General features: G+C 38.5%; 1 protein-coding gene and 1 pseudogene across 5 annotated transcripts in view; both read right to left on the reverse strand.

The window, feature by feature from the left end:
- KIAA0319L (KIAA0319 like) overlaps nucleotides 1-26,344 on the reverse strand; it is an 85,682-nt gene that overhangs the window by 20,035 nt on the left and 39,303 nt on the right. For 4 of the 5 annotated variants that reach the window (XM_016147269.2, XM_016147270.2, XM_016147268.2 and 1 more), the window contains exons 4-10: nucleotides 16,519-16,765; nucleotides 14,170-14,271; nucleotides 11,419-11,516; nucleotides 7,476-7,563; nucleotides 6,202-6,294; nucleotides 4,296-4,428; nucleotides 1,084-1,312 (exon numbers count right to left, since the gene is read on the reverse strand). In XM_016147269.2, coding sequence (XP_016002755.2) covers nucleotides 1,084-1,312; nucleotides 4,296-4,428; nucleotides 6,202-6,294; nucleotides 7,476-7,563; nucleotides 11,419-11,516; nucleotides 14,170-14,271; nucleotides 16,519-16,765 — 990 coding nt within the window. The remainder of the gene's footprint in view (nucleotides 1-1,083; nucleotides 1,313-4,295; nucleotides 4,429-6,201; nucleotides 6,295-7,475; nucleotides 7,564-11,418; nucleotides 11,517-14,169; nucleotides 14,272-16,518; nucleotides 16,766-26,344) is intronic. The other variant, XM_016147271.2, reaches the window with a different exon arrangement.
- On the reverse strand, nucleotides 18,353-18,471 carry LOC118606726 (annotated as a pseudogene).

A 26,344-nucleotide genomic window follows, 5' to 3' on the forward strand; every position in this document is an offset into this window, starting at 1 on the left:
ACTTCCCTGACACTGAGGCAGTCACAAATAAAACCAGAGCTCTCACGGGGGGGACGGCGGTGGGGGGGACAGCAAAAGGCACAAAGATGACCAAGGTCAGTCTCCGCGACCCAAGCCAGAAAGAAGGCCATGGACATACAATAAAACAACACAATTTTTTTTAAAAAAGCGTTCCTTCTACAAAAGGCACCCTAATAAAGCTGTCCCGCCAAAACATGGCGGCAGCTCAGATTGCTACGTAACACCGTGCTGTCCTCTTACAGGTTGGTATGGATTTTGCAACAGCAGAGAAACCCAACACGATACTTAAACAAAAGCCAGGTGAATGTGAGCTTTAAGTCATGCCTCAAGTCTAAAAACATAGACTCTTGAGTGTCAGAAGGAACATTAAAAATAACTTAGGACAAACTCCCAATGCAGGAAGTTACTCTGCAACAGTGGGCAAAACCTGGCAGCTTCTGGGCCAAGTTCAGCTTGCAGACGTTTTGTTTGGTCTATGGTGTCTTAACAACTGAAAACTTTCACATAAAGATCTAGATTTCTGTCTTCTCTTGAAAAGCTGTATGATCTAGCAACCTTGGGACCATACGTCCATATGGCAACAACCAGCTGGGCCTGAGGAGCAGCCGACCCTTCTAGTCAGGGCGTAAGTTCTCTGGTTCACCACAGCCCCCAACCGGGTTTCTTTATTTACTTATGTTACCTGCCTGGTGACGGATCTAGTCTCTTGTGAAATATCTCCATGGAGAAGCTGATCATCTAGTTAGGCGATCTACTCCACTTTGTAAGATCTGCACCCTTGTAGCTTCTAAATAGTGTGACTCTGGAATTATCCTAGAACAGCTACCACTTCTCATCTAGTCTTTTCCTCTGACATTAAACACGTAAGGTAAAGGTTTCTGCTAGTGTGTTAATTAAAGGCCCCTAAACTTTCTGGATTTTTTTTTTTTAATTCAAATGTTCTATGTATAAATCTGACTTTGATCATTAAAATGGAGCAAAAAGAAGCCTTGGATGGGTGATCCGGTCCAGCCGCGCTAATCCCCCTGGGCCTTAGAAAAGACAGAAACTACTCCCTCCTACCTGCATCTCCACTACCTTCCCTTTGCTGCTGGGGCTGAGTGACCACTCATAGCTGGTGATGCCATGATCATCAGTGCTCTGGTTCCCAAAGAGGGTGATGGAGTTTTGGGGAAGGGTGATCACTTGGTTGGGGCCTGCGTTGGCCACAGGCGGGTAATCCACAGCTTTGTTCACTGTCAGGCTTGCAGTGGTGGAGTTGGTAGCTCCATCAGAGTCTACTACGGTCAAGCTATCAGAGCAGAGAGAGGGGTGCAATCAGGGATGGGCTTCAGGAAAAAGGAATAAACATGAGAGGAGCAAAAAAATCAAGGCTCAGAAATACTAAGGCGGCAGGGTTACCAAATGGTAACCAATTCTTACTGTTCCTCTAGGAAAGGCAGCGAAATAGTAGAAGCTAACACTGACTGAGGGTTTACTTGTGCCAAGCACTATTCCAAGTGCTTCAGAACTCATTAAATCCTCTCAACAGCTCTATAAAGTCCTATCCTCATGTTACTTCTTACAGAGATGAGGAGACTAAGGCAGAGAGAGGTAAAGTAACTTGCCCAAACTTCAAAGTAGTGGAGTTGGCATCTGAATTCAGATGACGTGTATCCAGTACCATTTTGCTCCGTTGCCTGCACATGTCTGTGTGAGGGCCCTGAACAAACATCATCTGCTCTGGCCCTCACAGCAATCATCAATCTTACTCTATAGGAGCCTGAGAGAGGCCAAGCGACCTGCCCAGGACCCCATCATGAGCCAAGATGCAAGCCAACCCAGCTCTCTGACTCCAAAGCCCAGAAGCAAAGTCTTAGGAAGAGACAGTCCCTGGCCCCTATTCCTGTGGAGTTCAAAGACACCACACTAAATAGAGCAAGTTCTGACTGCAGCAGGCTCTCCTCCCGTCACCCTGATCCGGCTGTGAAAGTATTGCAAGAATGGACATCTTGGGCAGACAGCCTCTGGGATGGACTAGAAGGGCTGGCTCTGCTAAGACAGGAGCCTGAGATGGAAATGAATTCTCCTACGCAACAGTCCCACAGTTTGTGCCAGTGTGAAATCAGATTTGCAAGAGAAAAAAAATGTTCATTTATAAGAGCAGACTTTTACCTAAATGATGCCTTCCAGCTGAACAGCCTAAAGCTTCTCTTGCCACCTCAAAATGTGAGCATAAGCAAGCAAGGAAGTTTGGGCTTCTTCCATTTTGCTGACAGAAAGAGGAAAAGCATAGAAAAGACATGTTGTTTGTTTAAATCTCACCACCAGCCACAGACAGCCAGACATCTGTGGGGTTTTATCCCACAGGCTCACCTTTTTCCTATGGCCTCAAGGGGACTTTTGTTATTCCAGCCTTTAGAAAAAGAGCACAAAAACATTGGACGCACAGACATGTGCAAATCAACACACATCTGAAGAAGAAAAGTCCACAGAAGTTTTCCTCTTTTTTTCAGTTTCCCTGGTGTTTTAAGTTTGTTTGTTTGTTTGTTTTTTAAACATACCCCTTTTGTCTCCTATTTCAGAACAAAAGCAAGTTATAGACAGATGGCAAAATGGCAGCTGCCCATTACTCTCACTTTCACCTCCGTCAATGGCTCGCAAGCAAGAATCCTGGAACCAAACAGCAGCTGACCACAGGGCTGGGGGAAGGGGCTACTGCCATGTAAAAGCAGGGGAGAGGAACAGGTGAGTGGAATGAGACCAGACCTTAATGCTAATCAAATCTAACCCCATCATTTCATGGATCGAGACTTAGAAAAAAAGAATTGCTCCCAATACTCCATGCATCCAACACGCTGCAGGCTAACATGGTGAAAAGCTGAGACTGCTTGTGTGACCTTGGGCAAGTTACTTAACCTCTCAGTGCCTAAACTTCCTAACCTATAAAATAAGAGTAATTATAATACCTGTTATAAGGATTAAATGGGCTACTGCATACAAAGAGCTCAGAACAGCAATAAACACAAAGTAAATAAGAAACAGTAGTTATTATTGTTACTATGTTTAAAAAGGTCAACCTAGCCCAGGCTAAATTCCATAAACACTAAATTCCTATATTAGAAATCTAAGGTAAAACCAAATCACATTTCGATTTTAAGCCAATGAGAAGGCTCCAACCTCTTGAATGGCAGCTACATTTCATTCACCTGAGGTCTTGAGGCGATAAGAGTTCTGCTAAGTCAGAACCTGAGTACTTATTTGTAGGGCTGGTGCTATGCTAGGGCATTTATCACTGTGTTTCTGGTACTGTCTAAAATTTGATTCATCTCAGATCTAGTGGGGGAGGGCGGACACCCATGAATAAGCTGTCCTACCATCGTACGCGCCACACAGTGCAGCAGGAAAAGGGGAGAGCCACGTTTCTGTCTCCCTGGAGGGAACTCGGAGAGCTTCATAGGAAACTCTATAGATTCTTAAGGTTAGGCAGAACTCCAGCAGACTGAGAAGGGCATTCAAAGAAGCATTAACAAAATACAGATGGGTCAAATCAAGGAATAGAGTAAAATGACATGGGGGTTAGGAAATCTGCATTTCGGTACTGTGTGATGTCAGAGGAATGAGTAAATACACTGAGCCTCATTATTCTCAGATGTAAAATGAGGACAGTATCATGTACATATGGTGTTTGTATGATACAAGTGTTTTGTAGCATATAAGGAATTATGCAAAATAAGGATTACTCTAGAGTCAGCCTCATACTCTTATTAATCACATTCTAGAATGTCTACAATAGTTTCCAAAAGGACTATCTTTAAATAAAATTCTCCAAAAAGCCCTAATAAAGATCCTACAACTCATAATGAAATAAAACACTAGTCAAAAATAAGAATTTTGAGACATCACTTGAAGAAGCATTTCCCAAAGGGATGAGACAAATGATCATAGGCTCCTTCGGATTTTTCCTAAAAAAAGGCAAAGGAAGATGGGCCCTTTCACTTAATGACAGAAATCCTAAAAAAAAAATAATAATAATAATTTTGGAGATCTGCCAGATAAGGCTTTGAGAAGGATTAACTGGTGAATCCTGATATATTATACAAGGACATTTGCCTTAAAAAGTCATTAATGTCGTTATTAAAGATCATAGAGCTCAGAGAACCAATGGAACCAAAGACTATATTACTGATCAACTCTACCATGAACTTGATATCTGTCAGACTTACTCCCATAAGAATGTCAAACCCACAGGAAGAAAAAATGGCCTATGGTGACCCTGAAGGATCTTAATTTACCTGAAAGTGTAGTTCCCAGGGACGAGCTTACTTAGTTTTAATATGGCCGTGTCTTCAGAAATCTTTTCTTCTCTCAGAGGTCCCTTAAGTTCTTCCCAATGGTACTGGACGATTTTATCATCATCGGTGCTTTCTTGACCATAAAAAAACATCAGTTACAACATGAGAGCGCTGTGTCTCAGCACTTATCCAGTTTACACAAACCAGGGCAACTACCCAGAGACTTGAGACAGGCTAGGAAAACTTCATGAAATTACAGACTATCTCTCCAGAGTGTTTCTTCCCTAGGAATACTGGGTCATTCTGCCTCGCTATGAATATTCCACTGCGTAGTTTTCCAAGGACTCCAACACAGGCAACCTGTGGTTAAAATGCTACTGTATAAAAAAAAGAAAATCAAAAATTCTTAAACATACGAAAAGATACTCAACCTCACTTAAAAGAAATGAAAATTTAAATTATGCTTGAGCTACTATTTTTTAACCTATCAGATTGATAAAGACCAAAGTTTCAATAACACATTATGTGGGTAAAGATGTGGAGAAAGAAGCCCTTTCATAAGTCATGATGGAAGCATAAATTGACAGAATCTCTACAAAGAGCAATCTGGCAAAATTCATCTGTGTCTCTGCAACTGCTTTGTTAGTAATTTATTCTACAGATGTCCTTGCACACATGTTAAGTGTCATGCTTACAAGATTATTCATCATGATAGCATTATTTGTAATAGTGAAAGACCAAAAATAATCTAAATGGTCATCGATGGAGACTGACTGAAAACAAGTATATATTCAAACAATGAAATTATATATCCATATAATGGAGGGCTATGAAATCATTAAAAGAAAAGAAGAATGAAGAAATAGTTCATATACTGATTCAAAAAAAATTCTCCAATATACAGGAACAAACACTGTACATAAGTGTGTATAATGTTTTATCATAAAGACTATATATTTTCTTATATATGCATAATATCTCTGGAAAAATACATAAATATCATCGATTGAGAGAAAACTAGATAGCAGAAGGGATAGTAATGATTCTTTTCACTGCATACTTTCACATATTTTTTAACTTTGACCTATTCAAAAATATAAAACAGTACTACGTTAACCTTTGCTATCACTCTCACAAGTGCTTTTTTCTGTTCTGTCTCTTCCCTCTTGGCCTGCTATTCTTCTACCCTCCTCTTCTTGTCAGAACCGCCTACATGAAATGTTTATTAACCTTGTGAGAGATTCCTCTCCTACAGCAGTGATTGCCTCTGCCAAAAACCACTGCTGATGCCAAGACAGGGTAACAGGGCCTTAATGCATCTCCAAGCAAATACTGGTGAGATGGCAGGCCTGAAACCTCCTGCACACACTGGCCAGGATCAAAGGCAAAGACTCAGAAATCCTCTCATGTCACCCCTCAGGTAACACTACTCTGAAGGGTGAAATGTTAGTGAGCCCAGGCAGGGGCGTGGAGTACATTCTGTGAGTCTCTCCAGGAGAAGGCTGATAGGAATCTCGTTAGGTGGTGATGCCTGGGTGAGAGCTCCTTAGTTAAGACTCTCAGTTACTTGCCACGATAGGAAAAGAGCTTTTTTCCATAACTGAGAATGGCAACTCCATCTAAGAAAATTTGAAAACCAGAAAGTTTCAACGAAAATAATGCTAACTACATGTATAATCCCACTTTCTTACTATCTCAGAATAGAAATCTTATTTGAAACAAGCTGCATGAGAGTTTTAAATAGGGCCTGGGTGGTTTTTATTTCCTAATTAGTTACTTCAAGTGGTTGCTCTTCCCATAACACGGTCAAGAAGCCTAAACAGAACGCACACACAGTCGGCCCAAGTCTTCCACCAGAGTACACAGTGAACGCTCGTCTAAAATATCATGCTAGATAAGTACTCACGGCTGCCATCAATGACTGTAGAAGTGGTTGGCAGAGAAATCTCCTGGAACTGTGGTGACACAATGGCAACAGGAGGCCGATTTTTACGGGGCTCTGAAAGAAAATGACCCCGAGGCAATTAAAAGAAGTGCTTTGGAAATTATAGGAGGAGCAGACCATTCCTGGGTGGCTTATGTTTCCATTACATAGTTGATGGCTGTAGCATCACCAAATGTGAAAGTCACAAGACCAGGTTGGCATTATCATGTAAGACGCCTGTGAAAGCCTTTTCCAAACCTGACTATTCCTAAGACCATGCAATGCTCACGTGCTACCTATGAAGCTCATGAAGAGTACTAAAGCAGCAAGTGACTGCTTCCAGGCAAGCTGACTAGAAGTGGACCACAAATAAGCTTTGCGCAATAAAGGCCTTGGCAAGCAAGCTATCTCTCAGCACAAGACTGTGCTGAAAAGACAACGGGTGATTTTGCAACCATCCATGAGCTGTTTGCATGTGAGGTGACTAGGCCAGAGTGATGGATGGAAGGTCATAAACCACTCCAGTCCACCCAAGTAACTGTGACCCCAGTGGGCTTTTCTTTGAGAACTGATTGGATGGTCTTTATGCTAAATGCATTTTTAAGGAGAAAAGATTACCTTGGCTAAAAGGTTCAAAAAATGAAAAGAAAATCTATGACCAACAAAGACAGAAAGCAGTATTCAGAATTTGTACCAATGTATGTGCCACTTGCCAACTTCCCCCCAAATGTCTCTGAAAATGCAAAATAAGATACCTTGCTACCGCACTGTAATCTACTGATGCCGGATCACTTAAAAAGTATGATGGAATTTGGTGTCCAAGGTGAAAGAGGACTGGCAGGGTTTCAGTGAGGAAGTCTATGTGCAAAGGCCCACATTTCTGGAAAGAGATCAGAAAGGGCCAGCGGCTTGGCTGGTTCTCCTTCTACATGTTTCCCCTGGTTTTCTTGTGTCTCTTAATGACAACACATGGTCCTCTCTCAGCATAACCCACTTGGAGAAGTAGTTCCAGGTAGACAGGCCATGCTGCACTGTGGGCCATGTGACTAATGTTTCCCTGCCCAGCCAAGTGTTCTAACTAGAGCCAAAGTACATACTTTGTTACCCTAACCTTTTACTACACTGAATTAGGAATTGTCCAATAAATAGATTACAAAAAAAAAGAATGGGAATTAAAAACCCTTAATGTCAAATCTCTCTCTTTGGGGGTCCTGCAGAGGGAGCAACAGACACAGTCAGGGCTGGGAAACACATACCTGGTTTTACTGTCACGTTCACATAGCCTTCCCCATGGCTACTCTGACCACCTACAATCACTTTGAATTCATACAAGCCCGGAGTGAGCTGCAGAAAGGACAGAAGATCTTTTAGACAACCACGAAGAGCAGCAATTACACTTAACATCGCACATATATGTGAACTTTCCCAGGCTGATTATTGCACTCTCTCATCTTGCGCTGTTTCCAAAGTGGAGAAAGTAAACTAGCTGGAGAGATGAAACAATGAATTATAAACTAAAAAACCATAGCTTTTTATGGGAATCTTATTACTAGCTGACTCTAGAAGAACAGAAGGGATTTCAATATCTCTGTACTCCCATTTCCTTTTAAAAAGAACATTAAGGGCCCAACTATCATACTTTACAGAGTTATGAAATTAAAACAATCATCTCTGCAAAGAAAAACATTTTGTAAAAATACCAAATGGCTCCCAAATATCTGAATATGTTTCCCTTCTGAGTTCCACTAACTGTATAAACATAATATAAAAGAAAAAAATTACCCAAATCCCACGGTCCTAACACATCAATTATTTAATCGTATTTCTCTTATTTCCTCCCAGTCATTAACTACACACAAAAAAAATAGTTTTAAACAGTTCAACCGTTCAGCAAACATTTACTGAGAACCAGTTATGTACTGGTCGTTGTCCTAGGCTTGGGGTTTAGAGATGAATAAGATAAGCTCTCTGCCTTCAAGGAGCTCGTCTGTCAGTGGTATACAGGGTCTAGCTAAAATCAAAGTGTGTATCAAACTTTTTATTGTTCTTTCTTCCATTCATTTAGCGTGAACACTTTCTCCATTAATAATAGTCTTTAATAGTCATTTTAATGATTGTGGAATAGTATATGAATACATGTGCCATAATTCACATAAGCATTCCATATTGTTGGCTATTCGTGTTGTTCCCAAATTTTCACTATTGTAACTAAAGCTATGATGAACACCTTTCGGGCAAATGGGTTTTTTTCTTTCTTTTCAATTATCTTTTTTGTGTGCTAACTGACTACATGTAGTGTATTTGCCCACTTCCTTCTTGTAATGCTCTCTTTTCCTTGGCTTTCACTCGCCTTCCCACTCATTTCCTCTTCCTTCTATACTTTTAGTGACAATGTTCCCCAGAATTTCAATCACAACCCATTTATTTCCTCACTCTACACACTCTCTCTTGATGGTATCTATTACCGTGGCTTCAATTGTCATCTCTTAGAGTTTGATGTGCAAATTTACCGCTAGCCCAGACTCGTATCCTGATCCCCAGCTACTTACTGGACACTTCCACTCAAATGTTTCATAGTACCTCAAACTCACTCTATCTGAAAATGAATTAATCATCTACAAACCTACCCCAAACCTGCTCATTTCTGTGAATGTCAGCACTGCTGCAGCAACACCCACCTAGTGCCTAAGCCAAAAGGCTAGAATTATCCTAGACTTCCCTTCCTAAACACCTCTACCCAATTAATTGATAACTAAGCCTTATCAAGTCAACCTCCATTTCTGAAATCCACTCACTTCTCTCCATTCACACTGCTATCACCTTTGTTTTTTTTTGTTGTTGTTTGTTTTTATAAACATCACATTAGTTTTTAACCTTTCATCATAGCAAAGTTATTAAAAGCATAGGCTTTAGAGACAGAAAGTTCCAGTTCAAGTCTACCACTTAATAGCTTTGTGAAATTTGGCCAAACCACTTTATTTTTCCAATGTTTAGTTTGTCATTTGTAAAACAGATACTAATATCTGTATCTTGGGATTGTTATGAAGATTAAATAACTGCATAAAACGATTAGCACTTAAAGAGGATTTTATGAATTTGACCTCAAAGGCAAGGGAACTAAGAGCAAAAATAAATAAATGGGACTACATTAAACTAAAAAGCTTCTGCTCAGCAAAAGAAAGCATCAACAAGGTAAAGAGACAACCATCTGAATGGGAAAATATATTTGCAAGCAACACCTCTGATAAGGGCCTCATATCGAAAATATACAAAGAACTCATACGACTTGATAACAAAAAACAAATGATCCAATCAAAAAATGGGCAGAGGACCTCAACACTTTTCCCCAGAAGACATACAAATGGCCAACAAATATATGAAAAGATGCTCAACATCACTAGCTATTAGGGAAATGCAAATCAAAACCACAATGATCTATCATCTCACACCTGTTAGAATGGCTATAATCAACAGGACAAGTACAACAAATGTTGGAGAGGATGTGGAAAAAAACAAATCCTCATACACTGCTGGTGGGACTGCAAATTGATATAGTTACTATGGAAAATAAGAATTCACTTCTGAAACTAAGAATTGATCTACCATTTGATCCAGCAATCCCTCTATTGAGTATTTACCCCAAAGACTTGAAAACCCATATCCAAAAAAATATTTGCACACCGATGTTCATAGCAGCATTATTCACAGTGGCTGGGACATGGAAGCAACCAAAATGTCCTACGATAGATGACTGGCTAAAGAAGCTGTGGTACATATGGAATATTACTCAGCCATAAGAAGAAATGATATACTGCCATTTGTGACAACATGGATGGACCTTGAAATAATCATACTAAGTGAAATAAGCCAGGCAGAAAAGGTTGAAAATCACATAATATCACATATATGGGATATAAACCTAAAAGCAACAAATGAACAGGACAAACAGAGACTCATGGACATGGACAATGGACTAGTGGTTAACAGAAGGGAGGGGAGAGGGGAAAAATTTTAAAAATGTTAAAAAAAAATTATGTATATATAGTATGAAAAAAAACAACCCTGACATTTTAAAAAAACAATTAGCCAAGTTTCTAGCACATGGTATGAGCTCAATAGGTGGTTTTTAGTTTGTTTTACTCAGGCTATTATCATCTCACATCTACATTTGTCAACAGAGACCTCATTGCTCTCCCTAGTTTGAGTCTCATCTCCTCCAGTCTGCAGTCAGGGTGATGTTTCTAACCTGAAAATCTGAATAAGTCTTTCACCTGCTTAACACCTTTCAAAGTTTCCATTTTCCCTATGGATAAGAGTCAAATTCCTTATAAAGAGTCTGTGCAATCTGACCCCTACATCTCTCGAACTTACTCTAGCCATTGCTCTTCTCACACTGTAGGCTCTAGTCAGGCTGAACCATATATGACTACTATTGCTTTACCTACTGAGGATATTATTGCTCTACCCTCTACCCAGTAAGTTAGTCACCTTTCATGACCCAACTAGGCAAACTCTAAGAAATCCACTCTAACTCCCCGGGTCTTCAATACCCACTGGCACTGATCTAGTGCATCCCATGTTAAAATTACCTGCTTCCAGCCAGTATCACTTACTAGACTCTTTTGTCCTTGAATGCTAAGATTATGATTAACTCACCAGTAAATCCCCAATACCTGCCATAAACTAGAGTATAGTAAACAGTTGTTGAAGGGAAGGAAGGAAGGTAGGAAAAAAGGAAGAAAAGAAAGAAGGATGGACAGGTGGATGGAAGGAAGGAAGGAAGGAAGAGAGGGAGGGAGGGAGGGAAGTTAATTGCTTGACCAAAGAATATGAACATTTTTATGGCTCTTAATAACTACACTGAATCTCAAAAAAGACTGAGACATTTTACACAGTCATGTTGCTACAAATAACCTAGCTTATTTCCCAAATTCTAAAATTCTTATATTATTCTTAAAAGTTGTTTACTATATATTTTCAGCTATCACCACCATGTTTATACAGTCTTCTCATCATAAATGAAAATTTTAGAATTATACACTAACAAATACTGGATGTCAGCCAGTCAAGACTTTTGGAGGATTCACTTCTGAAAGACTGTTCCTAACTTAAGTGTGGACAGAAAATTCTATATTATAAATTTGAAGCAATGGTCAACACCTCTACCCCAGCCCTGCAAATGACAGGAGGCAAATTCACCTTTGACAGTTTGAGGATCCGAGAATGTTTCCCTTCCATTTCTCCACTGTAGTCTTTAGGATGAGTAATCAGCTGCCAGTCGTAGGTGTAGGTTTCTCCTATAGAAGGACAGTTACAAAAATCATCAAAACACGCACCTACACACAAAGAGGGCAGCCACACAGCCTGCCAACAACGAATCTCTTCTAAATCTTGACAAGGCCTTACTTTTTAAGATCTCACCCCAAAGCCTACAGGGAAACCAAACATTCTGTTGAAAGAAAGGGTGGGTTCTGCTGACTGAGGCAGCCAGGGCTTCTTCCACTCTCTCCCAACAATGCTCATCCTGTCCCAAGACCCGTCCTGCTCAGGACTGGTCGTCCCTCAAAATACCAAGTTTCTCATGGTGTGACATCCCAGTGAAAATGCATGCCCTAACTACCACAATAGATGAACTCACTGGGAACAAAGGCCATATTCTTGCAAAACTTCTTTTTCCAACAAAGAACAGCAATGAGTTCTAAATAACATGGTTCAAAAATAGCTTTTTACAGAATGCTAACAATGCTGTCTCACTGAGGTCATCACACCCTGGTGAGTTAAAAGAGCTACTTCATTCCTGCTGAGCTAAATAACATACTGCAGAAGATGGCTGAGGATGGCCCACTTAAAACAGGCCCCACTGAAATTAATTAAGATCAAATGAAGCATTAAATGGTCCTCATTTGTAGCTCAGACTATATGACTGGGTAAGGCAAAGACAGAATTCTGTAAATGGAATCCCTCCCCAATAAAAGTGGTCTTAAATTTTTTGCAGGGGGAACAAAATGTATGTCTGGCTAGAAAAGAATGGGATCTGGTAGGGAGGGTCAGTTTAATTTACTACCCAAAAGAAAAAATAAGAAATCTCAAATGCTTAGCAGAGAATGGTCATTGTTTTCTTCTTTCATGAGCTTAAAAGTTAAAATTAACACATAGAACCTAATTCCAAGATAGCCTTCATCTTTAAGACCTGAATTTCTTTTATAGGCCTGAGATATAAGAACTATTACTCTTCTTTCCTCTCCAAAATACTAGTCTTCTTCTGTCCAATTGTCAGCCCCAGGCAGCTTTCACAAATGTATATGTAAAAGTTAGGTCCAGAGCAGGAAAGCAGCAGCAGAGAAGTAGGATGGGTGCTAAGAGATGACATCTCTTCCAGCTGTAGCTGGAAATTGTTTCCACACAGACGACAGACACACATCAGTTTGGGAACTGACAATTTTATAATATCTAAGGCTAACAACACAAATTTCAAAAAAGGACAATATTCCTGGGACAGACAAGCTCAGGGGATGAATGTCTTACAGCCAGAACTTTATCCAAGGGTGGGAACGACTAAGTATAGGTCTGTTAGACAGAATGCTGGTTTTCATGCTTTCGGGAAGTGGTTTTCAAACCACTTCCAAACCCCAGAGGGCTCCTGAGAGGTGCTTCAGGGGTGGCCACTGGAGGTGAGGGGGCGGAAAAGCAGGCAGAGCTGGCCCTGCCTCATCCTCCTCAACCTTCAAAAGTTTGAAACCATCCATCGTTATGTATCTGACTTGGGGAGAGGAGAATTAAAAAGAATCTATTTCTGAACTGATGTGTTTGGAACACTGATGTACAAGATGATTATTAACTCACAAAAAATGTATATGCAAATAGGGGTTAGAAAAGAAAATACAGTACAGCTCAGCATAGCTTTCACAGAAGAGTGAAAGCAAACGCCGCTCGAGGCGGTTCTTTCCTCACTTCTGTCTTCAGCGGCCACCAAATCTATTCACCTTATCTTACACCAGCTTCTCTAGAGGATGGTGGAATGAACTGATAAAGAAAACTCAATTTGAGGGCAGAAATATAGAACAAAGAGGGCATTTAGGTTCTGGAAAAGTACTTTTTGCATAAATACACGATTTGGTATTAGGTCCAGAAAACAGAAACATTGTATTGGAAACACGTTTGCCTAAAATGGAAGTACCCCATCCTGAATAGAGTATGGCATTCTACTCGACTAACCTTATAATTGAGAATAATATAAACATAATACAATCATTTTCCATCAAGGTATGCTTCACTTCGTATCATAGATAGTCTTAGACTTATAAGTCAAACTTTGGTATATTAATATATATTTCAAAGGTGAAAAAAAAAGCTCACATTACAGAAGTTTTATTAAATAATCACCCCCTAATTTATATATTGAATGAATCTGCATTTTGTGTATCACATTGGGCCTGTCTTTTAAGTAACAAATTTATAGTAACAATAGCCATGAATAACTTCTCTACAAGTTTTATAACTGCTATTTACTAGATGTTTGGCTAAAATAAAGAGGTCAACCTGAGTCTCAGTTTCTTCCACCTTTAAATGCAAATAATACAACCTACATTCAGTGAGCATCAGTTATATGCTAGGGCCTGAAGTACGTATCTTATATACCATTTCATTTTGCCCTTAAAGTAGGAATTATTATCCTTATTTAACTGAAAAAGAAATGGAAACTTAGAGAAGTTAAATAATTTGCTTAAAATCATTCAGCTAATGACTGGCTGAGTTGAGATTTGAACCCAGACTTGATGTCAAAGCCAGGATCTCAAATATTATATCATATTGCCTCTCATATCACATTAATATTTGTGCGTGTACTCGCTATACTTATTCTCACAGGATTGTTGCAATGAGTAAATGAATCAAGGTATGTGTTTATCATTATAAATTAAAACATTATCCAAATGGAAGGGGATGTTTTACCTTCAAGTGGTTCTTGGAGAACATATGCATTTAATTGAACTTCATTCTTAGGCAGAGTAATCTGAACACTCTCTCCAGCAGATACCACCAGTTCCTTTATAACTGGAAACCAAAAAAAAGTATGTAAGAGTTAAGGAATGAAATCCAAACTATCTCATTTCTCTCCTCCTTTTTGTGGTCAAATTTCTTTTATTAACAATATTCAGCTACTGCCTTTATTTCCTCATTACTTATCCACTGTAATCCCCTGAAGTTTGATCCTGCCCCCACTTTTCCACTGAAAAGAACCTTTTAGAGGTCATTAACAAACTGCTGCTTAGCAAATCGAATAACTGTTTCTCTGCCCTCCTACTTCCCTCTGTGGCATCTAATACTGCTAACTGCCTCCATCTCAAAACTCTTGGTTATCATAACACCATATTATTCTACTTTTCTTCTTTTCTGACTTTTCTCCACTGTATTTTAACTACTGTTGATCCTTAAGCCTTTTTTATACAGTACTTTCCACAGAGCTCAATAAACAGAGTTCGACTGTTTCAAGGATCATCTTTTTGCTGATAAATAACTTTCTAATAAAAAAAAACCAGACATAAAGTTCCTAGAAGAAAAGGCAAGTATTGATCACAAGGCCAGTGTTAATTTCTTTCTATTCCAGTTGTTACAACCATAGACTTACATTATTCCAAGGATCTTAATTGTTCTTCCATCTGCTAGCTCTCCCCACTCTAATCCATTCTGTCTTCCTAAAACACCCACCATCATTAGTTTTTCTAAAATCCTCGCCCACCATGTTACTCTCCTACTCAAGACACACCCACCACACATACACATACCATGTTTAAGGCCAAACTCCTCACCTTGTGTGAGAGAACTATTATCATCACCCTTCCTATGTAATTCTGCCTCTAGTTTTATTAATTTTTCCTCTTCTGTTCCATAGAAGCCATGGTCTACTCCTGGGGACTCTGCTTTGTTTCTAGCTCATAGCCAGTCTTCTCTCCAAGAAATCTTCCCAGATCATTTCCATTCAAACTGACCTACTTCTTGAACTACTTTAGCGTTTTTTGGAATACCACATCAGCTAATAGCTATATACTGTCTGTATACTATTCACCAGCGAGTTCATACATGTTAGGGTTTCTCAACCTTGGCACTTTGGAGCAGATAATTCTTTGTGTCAGGGAAACTGTCCTGTGTTCTCTAAGATGTCTAGCAGTATCCTTGGCCTCTACCCACTAGATGTCAGTAGCACCCCTCCTCCTTAGCTATAACAACCAAAAATGTTTGCAGGTTGTTGAGAACCACTGGTTATATAAATCTTTTCTCTAACAATAATTGTTCATTTGTTATGAGACCTGGGAACTACAGAGCTTAAAGCAAACAACTGCCTGGTCCACCCATATTTCAAGACTAGGCGGTGAGATGGGCTTCCTAGACAAATATGAAATTTGAGATTTACCTGTCTGCTTGGGACATTGTACTTGGAGAGAAATAAAAACATCCATTATGGAAGCTTTACCATTTAGAAACCCCAGGAGGTGAAATAAGAATTCTCTGAAGTGACTTTCAAAAAAAAAGAGAGGAGGAGGAGGAGGAGAAGAAAGAAACCACTATACTCAGATAAAGTATAATGGACAAAAATACAGTGCAACTCAAACCCTTCATGATTACACCAAAAATTACAGGCATTCTGAATTTAAAAAAAATTACTTTAGTGCCATAGGAATGAAACCCTAAAATTTCATGCTATATTACCACCAAAGGAGGCCCTAGGAAATTAAAACTTGGCAAAAATCATTTTGAGTGGCTTTTCTTCACCCTGTTGAGTTTTCCGGGGAATGAAGATCAACTAGTTTCCTTGATTAACCATTGCCTCCTAATACCTTAGAATGGCACTCATGAAACTTAAGGCAACATTCTGTGTATAAATCTTTCTATGGGTTGCTCTGAAAACTAAAGACGCTGTCAAAATCAGAGAGACAAATATCTGATCTACAACTAGCTGTTCAGAAGGCAAACAGGTGCACAGATCCAACTCTTTCTTCCCAGTGGCCTCTGTTTGCTTGATTCCTTGAACACTGCTTAATTGAATCTCGTGCTCGTAAGTCCCAGTGGAATCTGGCTTGGGGGAAATGAGCCTCATAAATTCCCATAGGCTCGGGCCTGTTGAGAAAAGGTTCGAGAGCCCCAAATCCTATGATTACAGGGACATAAATAGGATTATTTTTTCTCTTAACCTACAGTATTAAAAGTAATGCATCCCTCCTTTCTTTCCATTAAAAGGGAACACTTTGATTAAATGTTCTACTTTCCCATCCTATCTCCACGGGCAGAAGCAAAGGGCCTCACCTGGGTTTGGTGCTGAGGTGCTCTGGAAAGAGGCCTGGGGGATGGGGGTAGCATAACTGTTGGAGGGAGCCACTGGCAGAGGGGCAGCAACTTGGATTTTCCCAGGGTTTTTTACTTGCTGAGTGCTAGGCGTAGTACCTGGATCTTCTGACACCTCAGGTTGGACTGATACATTATTTGACCAAACAGCAGTCTCCTCAGTCAGATTTGTGGTTAAGGGGCTGGAAATTGTGACTTCCTTGCGGACCTAAAGAAATGCAAAAATTCAATTAAGTAGACAAAAGTTATAAAGTCAGTTTTTTAGGTTATATCACATGAAGTAATTGCACATTAAATGTTTTAATGCAAAACTGTCAAAAATGTGAAAGAAACTAATCTTACTACTCAAACTGGTATTATGTTGATATAAATCTTCCCAATCTTTCTTTCTCTGCCGACAGTTCTGCTTAAAATAGTAACAATCTCAACATTTATATTCAATTTTCCTACAAATACTTATTAAGCACCTATTACAAAACGAGCCTTCTGGATACGAAATATATATACATATATAAAAATAATCGCTGTGCTCAACAAGTGTACATTCTAGTGGGGGGGGGGAGAAGTCTTAAAACATAATAATCCAAAATGTTGAAATAACTAGGAAAGTTATGATGAATCAAAGAAACCCTGAGAGTATTTAACTTCTCTCTCTTGGAGAAAGGGTGCATGTGAAGGATAGTTTAAATAAAGGCTTTTCGAAGGAGGAGAGTCCAGAGGTGATTTTTAAAGGGTAAACAGTTTACTAGACAAAAGGCTAAGGGGAGAGTTGAGTGTAGAAATGAGATTAACATAGCATGTGTTGGGAACTGAGAATCATAATCAAAGTAAGAGGCAGGAAGTAATGAAAGATGAGCTGGAAAGACAGTCAATGGCCAGAGTAAAGAAGACAGTATACACTACTTTAAGGAGCCAGGTAATGGTAAGCAATCAATGGTTGTACGCTAGGAAGTGACAAGGTCAGGTTTCTGTTTTAAATGGATAATTCAAGTTACTATCTAGTGTATGAGCTTGAAGAAGGAAGAAGACAGCAAGAACATCGTTTAGGAGGGTACTGTATTCATCCAAATGAGAAATGATGAGTGGCTAAACAAAGCTGGTGATATGGGTTGGTTTGTTTTCAATCAACTTAATTGAACTATACTTTACAAAAAATGAACTGCACACATTTAAAGTGTATAGGTCAATGAGTTTTGATAAGTATATACATCCACATAACCACAATCAAGAGAGAGAACATTTCTATTAGCCCCCCAAAATTAGTTTATGCCCCTTTGCAGCAAATTCCTGCCTCCAACCTCAGGTCCAAGAAACTACTGATTTGTCTTCTGTCACCATTAGTTGGTTTGGGCTTTCTTCTATTTCAAATATAAGGATCTTATACATAATATTTTTGTTTCTGGCTGTTTTCACACAACATAATGTTTTTAAGATTCAGCCATGATTCAGTAGTTCATTCTTTTTTATTACCGAGTAGTATACCATTATAGAAATATACCAAATTTTATTTATCCATTCATCATTGATATTTAAATTGTTTTCAGTTTTCTAAGCTCTTATAAGCTGCTATATATGTTTGAATACAAATGTTTCTGTGAACATATATTTTCATTTATCTTGAGTAAATACTTAGAAGTATTTATTGCTAGTTATATATAACTGTATGCTTAACTTTATAAGAAACTATGAACTATTATCCAAAGTGACTGTACCATTTTGCATTTCTACCAGCAATGTATGAGAGTTCCGGTTGCTCCACAACTTCACCAATACTTAGTATTTTTTTTTTTTTTTACGCCTACAGCACCCAGTATTCCTACGTGGTCTCCCATCCAAGTACTAACCAGGCCCGACCCTGCTTAGCTTCCAAGATCAGATGATATCGGGCACATTCACGGTGGCATGGTCATAGGCAATACTTGGTATTCTTGATCTTTTTATTTCTTGTTACTTGAATGGTATCTCACTGTGATTTAATTTGCATTTTTCTGGTAACTAATGAGGCTGAACATCTTTTAATGTGTTTACTGGCCAGTCATATATTTTCTTTGGTTAAGTTTATTCACATCTTTGTTCATTTTTTTAACAATTTTATGAAAGTACAATCGATATACAATAAACTGAATATACTTAGTGTATAATTTGATAAATTTTGACGTATGTGTACCTCTATGAAACCATCACCACAGTCAAGAGGATGACAACGTCCAGCAGGTCCAAAGATTCCCCATGTTCCTTTGTAACCCCTTCTCCTCCCACCCTGCTCACCAAGCAACTACTGCTCCACTTCTTATCACTATAGTTTGCATTTCTTAGAATTTTATGTAAAGGGAGTCACAAGTATGTACTCTTTTTTGGTCTAGCTTCTTTCACCTAGCAAAATTATTCTGCTATTCATCCATGCTGCTGTGTGTATTAATAGTTCTTTCCTTATGATTGCCTGGTAGGTAGCGTTCTGTTGTATGACTATGCCACATTTTGTTTATTCATTCACCAACAGATGAAGATTGGGGTTGATTCCAGTTTGGGGCTATTACAAATTGAGCTGTTATAAATATTCTTCCACAAGTCTTTGTATGAACATATCCTTTCATTTCTCTTGGGTAAATATGAGTAGTAGAATGCCTGGTCATATGGAAGATGTATCCTCGGGTTTTTAAGAAACCACCAAACCATTTTCCAAAGTTGTTATGTCATTATATAGTCCAACCACAAGTGTGAGCATTCAAGTTGTTCTACAACCTTGCAAGAATTTGTTGTACGTAGCCTTTTTAATTTTAGCCATTATCGAGGTGCGTAGCAACACCTTATTGTGGTTTTTAATTTGCATTTTTCTAATAATTAATGATGTTGACCATCTTTTCATGTACTTAAGAGACATCTGTACAACTTCTTTGGTAGACAACTTCTTTGCTTTAATATTAGTTTTCTATCTCAGTTATAAGAGGTCTTTATATATTCTAGAAATAAGTCCTTTGTTAAGTATTAAACTTGAAAATATGTTTTCCCAGTCTGTAGCTTGACTTTTCATCTTTCTAGATGGCATCTTTTAATAGCAAAAGTCTGTCACTTTAGTGGGCTCCAGTTTATCAATTTGTTCTGTTTCATGTTTTCAGTGACTCATTCATTCATTCATTCATTCAGCAACAAGATCACAAAAAAATTATTCTCCAGCATTTTCTTCTACAAGTTTTATAGTTTTCGCTCTTAAATTTTAGGTCAATGATCCATTTTGAGCTAATATTTCTGTATGGTGTGAGGTAAGGATCAAGGTTCACAATTTTCCTTATCAATATCGAACTGTTCTAACATCATTCTTAAAAACAGTATCCTTTCCCCCACTAAATTGGCTTGGAACATCAACTGACCATATTTGTGTTGAGTCTATTTCTGGACTCTGTCCTGTTTCATTGAATTAATCTATCTTTACACTAATACCACTGCTTTGATTACTGTAGCTGTACAGTAACTCTTAAACAGTTTATGTCTTCCAAATTTGTTGTTCATTTTCAAAATTGTTTTGATTATTCTAAGACCCAATCCATGAACATGGTTGTATTAATTTCCTACAGCTGCCATAAAAAATTACCAGAAACTTGGTAACTTAAAACAACAGAAATTTATCCTCTCACAGTTCTATAGCCCAGAAATACAAAATCAAGGTACTGGCACAGCCACATTCCTTCTTCAGGTCTTTGGATAAAAGCCTCCGTTGCCTCTTCCAGCTTCCAGAGGCTCTTGGCATTCCTTGGCTTGTGTCGAGATAACTCCAGTCTTTGTCTCCATCTTCATATGACCTTCTTTCTTGTGCCTTTGTGGGTCCAAATCACTCTCTTCCTTTTCTTATAAAGACACCAGGCATTGAATTTAGGGCCCACCCTAAATAAGGATGATTTCATCTCAAGATCCTAACTAATTATACCTGCAAAGACCCAATTCCTAAATAAGGTCTTACCCTGAGTTTCCAGGTGGACATCATGGGGGCAGAGGGCACCATTCAATCCATTACAATGGTATCTTTGACCATTTATTTAGTTCTTTATTTTTTATCAGCAATGTTTTAGAGTTTTCTATATATAGCTCTTACACATATTTTGTTAAATTTATCCCTAAGTACCTGAATATAAGATCTGAAACAATAAAATACATAGAAGAAAACATAGGAACTAAACTCAAGGACCTTGAACTTAAAGAGGATTTTATGAATTTGACCTCAAAGGCAAGGGAAGTAAAAACGAAAATAAATGAATGGGACTACATCAAACTAAAAAGCTTCTACTTGGCAAAAGAAACTGTCAATAAAGTAAAGAGACGACCATCAGAATGGGAAAATATATTTGCATGCAACGTCTCTGATAAGGCCCTAATATCCAGAATATAAAAGAACTCATACAACTTGATAACAACAACAACAAAACACAAATGATCCCATCAAAACCTAAACAGACACTTCTCCCTAGAGGACATACAAAAGGCCAACAAATATATGAAAAGATACTCAATATCACTAGCTATTAAGAAAACGCAAATCAAAACCACAATCAGATACCATCTCACACCTGTTAGAATAGCTATAATCAACAGGACAAGTAATAACAAATGTTGGAGAGGACGCAGAGAAAAAGGAGCCTTCATAAACTGCTGGTGGGATGCAAATTGGTACAGCCACTATGGAAAACAGTATGGAGGTCCCATAAAAAACTAAGAATTTATCTACCATATGATCCAGCAATCCCCCTACTGGCTATTTACCCCAAAGATTTGAAAACCCATATCCGAAAAGATGCTTGCACACCAATGTTCATAGCAACATTATTCACAGTGGCCAGGATGCAACCGCAATGTCCTACAATAGATGAGTGGCTAAAGAAGCTGTGGTACACATATACAATGGAATATTACTCAGCCATAAGAACAGATGAAATACTGCCATTTGTGACAACATGGATGGACCTTGAGATAATCGTGCTAAGCGAAATAAGCCAGACAGAAAAAGTTGAAAATCACATGATATCGCTTATATGTGGGATATAAACCTAAAAGCAACAAATAAACAGGACAAACAAAGAGACTTATGGACATGGACAACGAACTATTGGTTACCATAGGGTAATGGGGTAGGGAAGGAGGGGAGAGTTAGATGGGGTAAATGGGTTCAAATATAGGGGGGTAGGAGTAGGGTGAAGTGGGTAAAGGGGATCAAATATATGGCAGCTGAAGGAAATTGGACTTTGGGTGGTAAAACACAATAGAATATACAGACATCAAATTATAATGTACATCTGAAAATTATATAATTGTGTTAACCAATGTTACCCCAATAAACAATTAAAAAAATAAAAATAAAAATTATCTCTAAGTATTTAATGTTTTTGAATGCTATAATACATTTTTTAAACCTTTAATTCCCAGTTATTCATTGATAATAAATACGACTGTTTTTTCTATATTGATCTTATATCCTGCAACCTTGCCAAATTCACTTAATAATCCAAGTAGCTTTTATGTACATCCCTTGGAATTTTCTAGGTACATGATTATATCATCTGTGAATAAAGGTAGTTTTCCTTCTTCATTTCTGATCTGTATTCCTTTAATTTATTTTTCTTGCATTATCACATTGGCTAGGACCTCCAGTACAATGCTAAATAAAAGTGGTTAGAGCCACTATTTGTTGTATAATTGTCTTCTCATTTTTCATTAAACCTTTGAACATAAGACTCCTTTAATTTTTTAAGCATATTTTTAACAGCTGCTTTGAAGTATTTGCTAAATCTGAAAGGTGAGTGCACGCAGAATTAATTTCTGTTTTTTATTTTTTCCCCTGAGCATGGGTCACACTTTCCTGATACTTGTTAGTATATCTCATAACATCTGGCTGAAAACTGGAAATTTTTGATACTATACTGCAGCAACTCTAAATTGTTTTATTTTTCTAATGGGCTGTTGTTTTTAGTAACTTCCCTGTTCTCAAACTAAAGAATCTGATACACACACATACACACACACACAACATGTTGCCACTGATGTCTCTACTCAGTTCTTTTCTTATTTTTATTTTAGTCTGGGTTCCTAGGTATCACTCTTGTACCTGTATAGTTTAGTAGTCCCAGTTTGGGCAGAGGTCACTCAAACCCCTCAAGCTCATAAAGTTTCACCCTCTGCCAGTCCATCTCTGTACTGCTCAAGGCATGCATTCAAAGTTTCAGCCAATTCTTAAGTCTCCCCTGACTTTTACTTTTTACCAGGCTCTCTTGGGTGTCTCTTGCACATGCAGATAATTTCTCAATCAGCCAGGGATATGCAGAGAGCTTATTTTAGCTCTTCTATGTGCACATGCAGATAATTTCTCAATCAGCCAGGGATATGCAGAGAGCTTATTTTAGCTCTTCTATGGCTCTCTTATTTTCAGGATCTTCCCATTAAGTTTCTAGCAGGTCTACCACTCACCCTAGCAGGCACTGCAACCTCAGGCTAGCAAAATTGTGGATTCTCTCCATTCATTCCCAACCAAGTGTGCCACTTTTAGTTGGCAAAGCTATAAATTTTCACCCTCTGCACCAAGTAAAATCCATTCCCTCTGGCAGAAAATTTGCTCCTTTTCATGTCCAGCCACACACATAAAACCACATTTCTTCATCACCTGAGCTGAGGTGATGAAGGTAAGAACAGATGGGAAAAGCCTCAAGAGGACTACAGACTCCCACTGTACTTGCTCAAAGCATTACCAGGAATAAAGAATAAACACATTTCAAGAGTAACCACTTCTCAACTTGCTTCTGCCTCTATTATAATTCTAGTGGCCAGTTTCATACTTTTTTTTTTACAATGAGAAAATTATAGACCCCTTTATGATGTCATAAGTGGAAATTCTCATTTCTATCTTCCCATTTTAAAAACTGCATTTGTCCTTTGAAATTCTTTAACTGTTCACTCACTAAAATAATTTTCCTTTAATTTCCTTTAGTTCTCTGAACATACTTTGAAGTCTCTGACTACTAACAACATCTGAGTCAACCTGGAGTCAGTTTCCACTGACTGCTTTTACCTCCCTGAGTATGGAGGTCACCCTTTCCTGTTCCTTTCATGTCTAACAAGTTTCGTTTGAATACTGGACATTCTATCTAATACATGTAGTGATACTGGATTCTACTGTGTTTTCCTTGGGATTGTTTGGGGGTATTTTTTTTCTAGTAGACAAGTAACTTATCTGAACTTAAACTGTAGACTTTGCTTCCCCTGCCAATATGCAGCAACTGATATCTCTGTAAGTCCTGCAGCTGCTTTTTTAGCCTGGTCCCCTGCAGGTCTTCTTGTGTAATCTGATGACTAGCCAAACATTTGACCATAGGTTATACTCAGATTTGGGGCCTGCTTTCACGGTGCTTTTTTAATTCTGGAGATTATTCCCTAATTTTTCAGTCTTAGACTCTGTCCCTTGACACCTCAAGTCAATAAGACTTCAGATTTTTGCCACCTAAGCTACACATGGTTGAAGAATGCACTCAGTTAAAAAGGCAACGAACTCACAGAGCTCACCTGGTGTAGGTTCTGTCTTTCAAAGACAGAACTCTGCTTCTCTGATTTCTGCCTGCTTTTTCACAAGGCCCTATGGAATCTCCCCATGTAGGTGTAGTTCAGAGGTTTAGCCATGGATTTTAGTAGAGTTTATAGTCAGGTTATGGGTTTTATCCTCTTCTATGGTTTTCTTACTTTCAAGGGCCCCTCCCCTTAAATGTCCAGGTAGTTTTTCTAACTTGACTCTGTTCTTTGCCACTGTAAGAAAGTAGGACTGAGGTCTTTCCACTGCCACTTTCCTCTGTGGTGGGGGTTGGTGAATGCCTTCAAGCAAAAATTTTAAAAAGCTGCCAAGTCACAATTCTTACCATTTCCAGTTGCTGTTTTTCAAGAGTAAACTCTTCTCTAGCTTCTGTCTGCTTTTGGACCCTTTCCAGTTTCTTTAAATACATGTTTTACATATTTTATAATTATCTGTGGGAGGGTTCAGGAGACCACTTTACTCTACCACCATTACCAAAAACTCCCCCCTGAGGGATGGATTTTAAAATATTAAGGATCTAATATTTGTGAAGCTGAAACGCATCTAGGGCTTGGGGAAAAGAATTTAAGATGACTCCCATGTTTCTTGCTTGAGAGACTAACTATAGCAATGTCAGAAACTAAGATCAGCTACAAAGGAGCAGCTTTAAGAAATAGCATGTAAGTTATGTTTTAGACATAATGAATCTGAAGTACCTCTGGGAAATTCAAATAGAGATCCAGACTTGGAATCAAGTTCCAAAGATAGTAACTAAAGCAATAGGAGTAAATGAGCTTGCTCAAGAAGAACATGTAAATAAAGGGAACAGAGGCTCAAAAATAGAATATGTAGAGATATCAATGTTTATGATGTGAGCAGATGAAATGACCCACAAAACTGACTAAAAGGATATGGTCAGAGAGAAAGAAAAAACCAGTAAGATGCTCTAACAAAAAAGAAGGGACAACTGCAACCTGTATGAGATAATGCAGAGAGGTTCAATCAGGTAAGGACTCAAAAGAATACATTACACTTGACAATTGTGAGGTTACTGGTGACCCCAGCAGGAGCCCCTTGGAAACTAAATTTCACAAGACTGAGGATTAAATACAAGTGAACAAAGAAGGGAAAGCAAGTGTAGACTGCCCTTCATATTTCTGGATGAAAAAAAAGCAAGAACAATGTGAGAGTAATAGAAGAGGCAAGGAGACAAGATCAAGGATATATTTGGAAGGACTGAATTTGAACAAGTACCATGTTTTCACACTGAAAAGAGAATGATAGAATTTAGGCTATCGCACAACACTTAGGAGAGCATCTGGACCCAATCTGGGGAAGTGAATATCAGAGAAGGCTTCCTAAAAGAAGTGAAGCCTGGCGTGAGTCTTGAAGAATAAATAGTTGTTAAGCAGATGAATGCCAAATGTTGGTGGTAGGGCGGAGACAAAAACATCATGGACTTCTGCTTCCAGTCAAGATGGAGTAACAGGGACCAGATTTATCATCCCATCTGAAACAATTAGAAATACAGACAAACTATATGAAACAATAGGACTTAAGACACTGACATCAGGCAATAAAGAAGAGTAATTCTTAGGAAATGAAAAACAAGTAAGACAAGCCCTACAGTTGTCCCAGCTTAGTGTCTAAAGAAAGTTTCTAGGCCACAGTACAGGAAGAGGAAATCCAGATAGAAACTTGCAGTCGCTCTGAGTTGGAGAGATGTAGCTAGAAGTCTGGGATAGGAGAGAGCTGCAAAAAGACTGAACTCAAAGATCTGCAGGGGATGCCCCTATAGTATTCAACTGAGTACTGGTCATCTCAAACGTGTGTGGAAACTACCCAAGCTCAGGGAAAGAGCAACTCAAAATAATTACAGGGTACAATACCCAGAGTTCACATGAGCTAGGAATAATACTTATTCCAAAAAGCCAGGACAGACAACTTCATAATTCATGGGGCATCAGAGCATTAATAAAGGTCTTACCTCAGTAGAATATAAGAATTAACCCTACACTAAATGGAGCTCTGGGCCTACCTAACAAAACTTTAAAAAACACAAAAGAATCATGTGGTTCTCAAATAATTTAGCTATATCCCAGAACAAATTTCAAGAATACCTATACAATATATCTAGCACCCAACTAGGAAAAATTTACAGTGTCTGGTAACCAATTAAAAATGATCAGACATGCAAAGAAGTAGGAAAATAATTCCTCTAATGAGGAAAAATATCAGTTATTTAAA

This window comes from Rousettus aegyptiacus, unplaced genomic scaffold (genome assembly GCF_014176215.1).
Source record: "Rousettus aegyptiacus isolate mRouAeg1 unplaced genomic scaffold, mRouAeg1.p scaffold_m13_p_1, whole genome shotgun sequence".
Taxonomy (NCBI): domain Eukaryota; kingdom Metazoa; phylum Chordata; class Mammalia; order Chiroptera; family Pteropodidae; genus Rousettus; species Rousettus aegyptiacus.